The sequence below is a fragment of the Podarcis bocagei genome (assembly GCF_964188305.1).
Source record: "Podarcis bocagei genome assembly, chromosome: 8".
Classification (NCBI taxonomy): Eukaryota; Metazoa; Chordata; class Lepidosauria; order Squamata; family Lacertidae; genus Podarcis; species Podarcis bocagei.
Window position 1 is genome coordinate 40,578,781 of NC_138133.1, and position 9,892 is coordinate 40,588,672.

The 9,892-nt window shown below is 44.7% G+C and overlaps 1 protein-coding gene across 4 annotated transcripts in view; it reads right to left on the reverse strand.

The window, feature by feature from the left end:
• The window catches only part of CDH7 (cadherin 7), a 113,758-nt gene extending 107,170 nt beyond the window's left edge, over positions 1-6,588 (reverse strand). Inside the window, exon 1 of one of the 4 annotated variants that reach the window (XM_081205587.1) lies at positions 6,410-6,588. In XM_081205587.1, the coding sequence (XP_081061713.1) occupies positions 6,410-6,535 (126 nt within the window). In that variant the 5' untranslated portion in view covers positions 6,536-6,588. Of the gene's footprint in view, positions 1-5,507; positions 5,600-5,753; positions 6,287-6,409 lie in introns of those variants that run through there. The other 3 variants (XM_081205588.1, XM_081205590.1, XM_081205589.1) reach the window with 3 other exon arrangements.
• Between the last annotated feature and the right edge of the window lie 3,304 nt (positions 6,589-9,892).

The window sequence follows — 9,892 nt, forward strand, 5'->3', positions numbered from 1 at the left end:
AAGTGACTAACCCTGGCCTACAAAACACTGGCATCGTTTGCAGGAAGCCCTCATTATTTACCCATTTTCAAGTGGGTTGAGCAGGATGTTTCATTGTTCTAATTATTTTTGTTCAGTTAAGTGGCAACACATTTTTCCAACTGGATAGTTTACTTGCTTTCGTCTTAATGGCTGTTATTTTATCTGCACAAATTCTTTACTTTTATTTCTTTGCCTTTCCAGTCTGTTTAACACTGCGGTGTAGTAAACTTCTAAAAAAAAAAAAAAGGGAAAGCAATATCGAGTTTATAATATCCTTCCATTCTTGCAGAACAGTCAATTATTTATTAAATATACTTTATCCCCTGTTTCATATAGAAGTATGTACTAAAGCTATAAACACACAAATACACATTACTGAGCTATATGTATGTGTCGGAATAGGCATCGTTTCAGGATCATTTACTGTACAAAGTCGTTAAATATCATCACAGCTTTCATATTACTGAAAGGCCTTTTAACTGCCAAGGCATACATTCAAGGCTTGTGTTTGTCAGCTTCAGCAACTAATATTACTACCACGGAAACCAATAAAGAGACTGCACCTTCCTCCTACGATTTAGGTGTCATTTGTGTCATCTCTGCTTCAAGGAGTAAAGTACTAAGTGAAGGAGAAAGTGACTCAAAGATTTTGTTTTAAAATGCACTTGTCTCAACCTTGAATGTCTTCGGAATGCACAATTGATGAACGGGCAAAAAGAGCTGGAGGAAAAATTATTTGCAGTTGCAATTAGCGTATATGTTAAACATCTAATTATAACTGAAGATCAAACAGTTCAGAAGGGTTTTCTTTAAAAAAAACCCCACAAGTTCTATTAAAAACTCTATTTTTAACTCTAATTTGAAATATTTTCATTTTTTATCACTGCAGCCCATGTACTGTGAAAGAACTCAGCATTTTAATTCAATAATCTCTATACAAAAACACAGAGAAGCATATTCTCTGGTTCTTGGTTTTATATTGGAATAGGATACTGTAATCATGTATATTTTACAGAAAGGGTTTTTTAAAAAAATATTAGTAATGAATGACTACTAAAAATCCACTCCAATATGTTTTAACACACATATTTAGTTCACTAGCCTATAAAACTGTTGAGGTTGTTTTTTAATTAACAGTTCTTGCTACCTGCATGTAACCTTAAGTGTCCCATTGGGAAAGATATTGTATTCTAAAGTATAGTGGCAAATAAAGTTTCACTAATTTTTTTTGGCGCCTGATCTCAAGTACATTTGCTTGGAAATAAGCCTCACTGACTCTATGAAACCTATTTCCAAGTAAACTGATTTTTAAGGTTCCAACCGTAATATATGGAACACAATGCCCATATACCGTGACTGCAAACACAGTTACATGAAAGTTACAAAGACTTACTTCCAATAAACTGCCTTTAGCACTGAGCTGTGCTTCACAGTGTGCATATATGAGCAGTCATTATAAACAGTTAACTATAGCATGCGGCCACAGATTTAGACAGGATGCATAAGATTTTCCTCACCTCTAAAAATACTAATTATTATATTTGACTACAAATATGATCAGCACCATGATAGCAATAATTGCAATTCTAATCCAGTTAGCTGAGATGTCATGAATGAGTGAGCTTAACAGTGTTTATTAACATGGGCAGTATTTATATAGCAATTAAACTTTTGGGAAGTGGCATGTTCTTTTCCTTCCCTTACCTGACCTTTAGGCACAAATCCATCCTTTCCATTTACATCCCAAAGCCCACTTCACCCCAGCTCTCGATCTGCCATTTTGGGGGAAGACTGATCTTCTGCACGAGGCTTTGCCCAATCAGTATTTTTCTCCTCTATTCCTGACCTCCACGCGACACGACCACCAATGTATTCCTGTTATAACTTAAGGACCCATAGAAAGGCAGCTTGCTCTAAGAACTTTCCATATCTTATCCATGTCATCCACAGGGCAAGAGTTCTCCATTGCAAGGTCATGTGCAGCCTTTTAATGCCCTCAATGCTTCTTTCACATCTATTTCCCATTTTCTTAATGGCTTTGGCTTCTCAGCATTATCGCACCGCCCAGTTGTTAACCCTGATTCTTACTTTCCTTGGAAACAACCCTGATATGGAGCGCAGACAATGGCAACTGGAAAATTATACCCCATCTAGGTCAACAGTGCAAGATCTATCCCTTCATCTTCACACTACTCCTCAGTCTTTCAATCAAGTAACGCTCTGTGTGTTGTGATAATTCCACCATTGACTGCTACCCCCAGAGTCTGAACTACGACCCCTTGAATACTTGTGGAAGCAGCAGGTCTGCCCCATGATAGCTGATCTGCTATAGCTACAGCATTTACAATTTGTCATTCTGTTTCACAAACCCACAGGGAAAACCAAATTGCTTTTGGTACAACATCTAAGTCCACCTCCTGTGGGCTTTCAAGCATAACTGCACACCCCTCTCCAACCTTAAAAGAGAAATGTTCAATTTTTCAGGCATGTTCAATGCACCTTTGCTTCATGGACCCTAAGAAGGTGTGGAGGGAGTGGAATCTAGGTAGTTACAGCATACACCACAATTATAACTAGATTGTGATCCATATTACAACTGCTGACCCAGATGTTCTCAAAGACAGAAGCTGTCTTATTGGGAGAAGTATAGGAGGGTTCCCTTAAGAAGATAGTTCTCTGAAGCTAAAGGTGGCTTGGTTATATGCATTCAGTTCCCTGTATTAACTATTAAACTTGGCTAAATAGTCACAAAGGAGTGAAAACATATATGGCATGCTTCCTGGTATCTACACCCAAGGAGCATGCACCGGTCCAAATATACGGTCCTGCTACATTGAACTAAGTCCCAGTTCTTCAAACTCACAAGAAAGGACTTGACAAGTTTGCAAAACAAAGAAAAGGCATACTTCTGGGTATGGCATGGTTTTCTGTAAGGACTATATACAAACAAACAAAAAGTGATCATGATTCTTTACACAATGCTCAAGAAACAGGACTAAAGTGTATGAAGTTTTTACAACTTTTTAAGATGTGTGTTTGAATTTTACAACATGAAGTTGAGTAACCCAACCCATTTTCCTAAGGTTTTCTCAAATGAGCCTATGATATTAAAATGAGCACATTATTCCAGTCAAATTCCCCTAATTCTCTTTCTTTCTTAAGATAAGTGGAGAGGGAAATCATTTCAAGGGTGAAAAAGAAAAAGCCATTCCATCATTTGGAGCACTTTATCCAATGATAGCCTCCTAAAGTGCTGCTTCCCCTGCCTGCCTCACACACACACACACACATGAAGTTTGAGCTCTTCTATCATGCTTACATTTGTCTTCCATTGAGGACAAAATTTCAAGAATTCCCCCAAATGTCCATTTGGGGAAAGAGAGGACAGACTGTTTTTCTATGCTATTTCTATAGCTAAAGCAGAGGTTCAGGAATCAAATCCAGGACTCAACTCTGCCTTTGTTTTCATTTCCTTGTCAAGATTAAGACATCTCCATATACAGAAGGGATTACTTTGTAGCAGCTCCCTCCCTGCAAAGCCACTATGTTCCCAGAGGAGGCACTCCTGTATTGCTGCTTATAGCTCCACATTCACACCACCTATCTTTATGCACCCCTTCTCAGCAAGGCTCATCTGATGCCTTACTGTCAGGAGAAAGCAGAAGATAAGTCTGACAAGAAAGCACACATGAACAAATGGTACCTCATCAGCTAAAGAAGACAGTTGAGAAGAAAATGTTACTGCAATATCTGGTTGTGAGATAGACAATGGACTCTTACTTCATCGTACACTGTGCTAAGAGTTTCTCAACTCCAAATCACTCAAAAGTTGAAAATAAGCAACTTCCATTAACTACTTACATTTTTGAATACTTTGGGATAAAAAAAAATATTCTTCACTCAAAGGATGTTGACTCAGGATGAAATAAACATGGTTTTCTATAGGAATAGCAAATATGCCCAGCCCAGCGGCTGACTTTTCTAAAGGTTAAACACATGCATGCACCAAAGACCTAGGGTGCAGGTTTAAGGCATTGAAAACAAGACGTCAAAATGAGGACCATACTTCTTAGGCAAAAATGGCCATACTCTAGGATGTATTGCAGTTCTACAGATGCTCTGCAGTTACCCTCTTACACACAAGGAAAGCAGAGCACTGTGGTTCTATCAGCACAGGGAGACTTAAAGAGTGTCATTGTTAACACCATCTCCCTGACCTATAAGCGGTACTTAATTAGTTATAATCTTTCACTTTTTAAAGGTACAATGTCCTCCAATTAACCCTGAAGACCTTAAAATTTTTTGCAGAAAGATGATCACTATTAAACACTGGATGGTGCTGTGTCCCTCGCCCCCTTATCTTAACCAGCTTAAGCCTTCCATGTGTACTTCTAGCAAAACCTGAAAACTTTTGGTATTCGCATAGGAATATCCTTACTGGTTCAGATCATCATTCATCCATCTCTAAGTCCTGCTTCCGTGTCTAATCTCAAGTATTTTCTGTTCATAGGAAACCTTGATCAGCTTATTTTAATTCCAAACAAAACATTGATCAATTAAGCTCCATTTCTGTCAGCTTATTTTATTTACTTATTTGAAATGTTGCTACTCTTTATGAACAGCACAGGCCATACACATTGTACTCCCTCAGGTACTCACACCTTGTGGTGCTTTAAAAGTTAGACTTGGGAGGTTTTGAACTGAAGACAAAGCTCATCTTCAGTCACAGATTTCAAAGCACAGCAGGGAAATACTTTTAAAGAAACCCATAGGGTTTTTTTGCTAAGCACCCTGAGTACTGCCATGCCAGTTATTATCAATCGTTGCTGGTATTTATGTATCTGCAGCTTTACAATTTATATTCTGACTGCCAGAAAACAACCAGACCCCTCAATACCATTTCCTACCACTGACCCGTCAGGATATCTGGCTACCTGACATATTAGCACTCACACAAAATCCCAGAACCCAAATGTCAAGAGAAAAGCTAGGTTGTTGTCTTTTGCAAAAGATGAACATATCTGACTTTCACTAAAAGGCATAAATGGAAAGGACACCTAAATTCATCTACCATCAAAATTAGCACAATATAGTCAGAGGGGTGCCTACAGTAGCCTATATATCATTACCAAGAGGGGTTTTGGTTGTAATTGGTGGTGGTGGGCAGCTTGTGTCATCCTAGCAAGGTATAATTATATCCAACAAAGCCTTAATATTTTTATTTTCCAAAAGAAAGGAGGGAGGGGGAGAAAGGACAATATGTCCTGTTAGATGAAACAATGAAGTCAAGAGTGTCATTTCAAGTCTGCTTTGACTCCAAGCACTTTCTATCAAACAGGGCTATTCTTCCCAACAACTGAAAAGGATTAAAGTATCAACGATTCCATTTGCGGAATAAAAAAAGCTTCACCGAGCACAGTCTCTCCCCCCCCCTTTCCTTAAACCCATCCCTAACAAAAGTCATCCTGAAGGCAACAGGGACTCACCTGACATCACAAAAGGAAGACCTGAGCATTAGACAAAATGTCCATTTTACTTTATCGATCAGCAGGACGTTTGATCAGCTAGGCAAACAGGGCAAAAAGCCAAATCTAATTTACAAAAAAAGGAAAAAAAGAATCGGGGGTACACGCACGCACATGCACACGATGGAGGTCAGCAGGAGCCAGTCACACACCGCAGAGGGAACCTCACTAAGTGCATGCTAATTAAAAACACGCTCTCACTTCCACCTTTGCAAAAACTGCGAAACAACCCGGCTTCCAAAGGATGGAAACGGCAGAGGCGCGCGGAGATCTGCCTGCATCACTAGCCTTCCAGTCCACAGCAGCAGGCAGTAGGACAAGCGCAAGGTGGTAGCAGTTTAGCTCTCCAGCAAATTGCATGGGGCGGCGGGGAGGGGGGATGGGAAGCTTTGCCCCCTCCCTTGCTTCCTTTTGCAAGAGTAGCTGGCTTCGTCCCAGCTGCCTACGTGATCTACCTCCTGAGCCATTCTCGAGCCGCTTTCTTTCTAAGGGTCCTTATGGAGAGTTTGTTCCCCGCGATCATATATTGCTATCTATGGCATCGACTGGTGGGAGGGCGAGGGGAAGAGACAGCAGAAGTCCGCTCCGGGTGCCTTTTGCAAGCTCGGCGAAATCGAGCATTTCTCCCGGGGAAGCCTCTTTGCCCAGGCAGCGTTTTTGCCGCCAGCGAGCGACGCGATCGGCGAGGCAAACTTCGGAACACGATCCCCTCGCCCGCCCGTCTAGCCGCAGAGCGGCAGCTGACTTTGCCCCGGGACTCGGGAGAAAGGCTTGCGAAGGAGGAAAATGCGAAGAGGGAGGGGAAGGTGGGGGGAAATTAACCCGCCGCTTTCCCTGCAATTGCTCTGATGATGCAGCCTTACCTGCTTATTCCGCGCTGCTTCCTTCCCCGCGCGTCTCTCTCGCCTCGCAGCCGCCGAGCCAGAAGCCTTTAATCCAAGCGGGCCGGCGCTGGAGCGGCGAAGTCCTGGCCGCCTCTTCTCGACCATGTGCCCGGGCTCCGCTCGAGAACTTGCTTCGCCTAGGCGAGCGGCTTAGCTTCGGGCGGACGCCGACACAGGGGGTTCCCTCCCCGCCAATCGGAGCCTGCCGAGAGGCCGCGAGAGCCAATGAGCGGCGAGGGGGGTGCTCCTGCGGCGCCGGGCCCCGCCCCGCCCTGCCCAAACGGCGCCGTCCGCCCGAGCGCGGCGGTTCAGCAGCGAGGAGAGCCCCGTTTCCCCGGCCGATCGCGAGCGCTGCGCGCCTTGCCTTCGCCCGCTCGCTCGCTCGCTTGGAGAGAAGGGGCGGCCGCGCTTCCTGCGCCTCGACTGGCGATGGAGAGAGGAAAGAGATCCAAGGAGAGAGTCCCCAGGATGCGAGGGGCGGGCGGCTGCAGTGCAAGTCGACCCCGGGATCCGTTTTAGGGAGCCCATTCGGAAGGAAAGAGATCCAAGGAGACGGCTCTAGACCGGGAAGCAAGCTCCCGGGACCAGCCTTCTTCATTAGGCAGAGGGAGGCCTCAGGCGGCCCATTCGAGGTCTCGGGAAGAAGGCAGGGAAGTGCGCCTTCCTTAGTTTATTATCATGGCATCCTTGCATTTGTATTGCTGCTCCTTGGGATGAAAGGTGGTATATCAATTTAATTAATTAATAAAATACTTTCAGGGACGGGAAAATGATTTGGCTAGCCTGGGGTACTATATGCATTTACTTTTTCAGGGGACAAAGGCCCGAGGGGCAGTTGTCCCCACCCTCAAAATCAAGTAAATAAATCAATAAATAATACTTAACTAAAAGCAGAACTTGCAGAAAGATTTTGGCAGATTTTTCTGAGCACTTGGGGTCAATAGAAAGTAATTTAAAGCAACTGTTGTGGAGACATTTCATTCCAAATCTGCTAGACAGAGCCAGACAGAGGATGATGACATGTGAGTGTCCTTGCCCTGCCCCTTCACACATAAATCCTGGCTGTATCCATGGACAGAGGTGTGTGATGATGATGATGATGATATCGATATCCCACCATTCCTCCCAAGGAGCTCATGGTTCTCCCTTGCCATATGGTATCCTCACAACAAACCTGTGAGGTAAGTAACTGGCCACAGGTCAAGCAGGGAGCTTCATAACCAAATGGGGAGGCCCATTGCGCTAACCGCCGCATGGCACTTACCCTGCCTTGGGCAGCAGAGCATTTCAAGCTGACCTTGAACACCCATCCTCCTCACCAAAAGACAGGGTGAGCAAGGAAGCTAGGGCTAATTGCAGAGTTTGGTGTTGTGGGGCAAGTGCCCTCAACCCAGCCATGTGCACAATAATGGCAACAGGGCCTGCTGTTCAGGCTCAGCTGCTGTTCCCATGCCTAGGAAGCCAGGCGAGTGTGTAGGGTTTTCACTTGTGGAGGTACATCAGCCGTAAGGCCTGAGTCTCTCCATACAGGGCTCCTGCCGTGTTCCATTTGCTTGTTCTCTCTCTAGGGTGTCCACACAGGCCTCATATCCACTCCCACAGTGCCCAAAGGGAAAGAGGAGATTTACCAGGAAGGAGAGCTTGTTTTGCGGGTAGCAGTAGTCAGGATTGGACCTGTGCCTCCCTACTGTGCCATATGGAGAAAAAGATAAATGAGGCAGTCTGGCATCACATATTTCATTCACTTTCCATGCACATTAACAGCACATGACTTCCTCCAAAGAATGGTGAGACTGTAGCTCTGTGAAGGGGGAAACCTACAGTTCCCAGGATTCTTTGATAGAATCCACGTGCTTCGAAGGTGCATTGGATATGCTTTGAATGGATGGAGTGGACCCATTGCCTGATCCAGCTGCACTCTTGTGGGACCAATTGCCCAGGAATAGGCACCAATCCTGCAAGCCACCTCTTGCTTGCCTGTACTGTCTCTGTGGGCAGTGCAGCAAAGGGGTCAGGCCCAGCCCAGCCCTCAGAGCTGCACTGAGGGCAGAAAGCATAGGTGAGGGCTTGCTTCTCGCTTCCACACCTTCACTCTCTTTAGGTGCCCTGTTGATGGATAAATTGACACATGGCCCAACTGCACTGCCTATAGGGAAAAGGCAGAGGCAGAAGCAGCTACTTCCTCTAGCTTACATTCTCACCTGAAATCCCGGGGCATAGCAGGGCAGCCCCAGTCCTTTCCATCGCACCTCTAGAAGTAAGGTGTGACATGATAAGTGATGGGAGGCAGCTGCAACCACCACTCACTTGCTCACTTTTGTGGGCAGGGGAGCAGAAGCTGCCTTATGCCACCTGCCCTCCAAACAAACACACAGAGGAACCTAACCTTTCTGGAGGCTCTTGGGCCTCAGCAGGAGCTGGTCAGCACCAGTGGGCTTTCCTGAGATGCTGGGGTGGGAACAGCTGCTCCACAGTATGGAATTGCCAAAAGGTTTTCTGGTTCTTTTTCATGTAGAATTTATTTTTTAAAGCAACCACCCTTTCCTTTTTCTCCTTTACCTACCACTGTCATCTAGTCCTCCCTTCAAAAGAGTGAATCCAGATGGATCCAAAGCAATAGCAGAGAGTGGGTTTCCTCTGACAGAGAGGGAAAGGGACTGCAGTTAATCTGCCTCCTGGGGCTTGAAAGTGTGTTTAGACCAGAGGGTGAGAAAAGGTGAAAATCTCTGTGATATATATATATATATATATAAATATTTATATTAGAAGCAACACTCCTTTGAGCTGACACAGAATGGCAAAGTCATGCAACTAATCAGAATTTAAGGCTGATCCTTTCTGCCTCTGCTTCTATTTTCCTTTGCAAAGAGTCTGTGTGCCTTCCCTTAACATTAACACCCAACCCCCCAATTCCACTCTTGACATCCACATTCTTCTTTATGGTGGTAGAAGAAGGACAAATGGATAGGCACCTGGGAGGGGAACCACATTCTACTGTGGGCAAACTGGGGGGGGGTAGTGGTGGGTAGCCCAGGAGCAAAAGTGAGTAGAGTGGTAGATCTGGTTCTTACAATTCATTCAGTAGGCTACATTTCAGCCACTCGGAAGTCAGAAGTCTTGCAAACGCATCTTTCCATCCTTCATCCAAGCAAGCAAGAGGCATTATCACAGCTGGAGAAAACAACCCAGCCAAGGCAAAAGCGCTCAGGGAGGGTGCAGAACAATTCTGGTGGGGAGCGTAGCTTGGGGAGAACCAGTGTGGTCTTTGAAGGAAGTGTGGCCAGGGCTGGATGTAGAGGCTTGGAGGGCTACATTTGGACGCTGGAATTATGGTTCCCCACCCCAGTTTAGCAGCTAGTAAAAAGCAGAGATGATGGCATCAGGTTTGGGCCATCAGCCTATGAGACTCTGTGAACCCTTTGTTTTACGTGGATGTTGAATCTGCAAAAAAGAAAAGGAAGA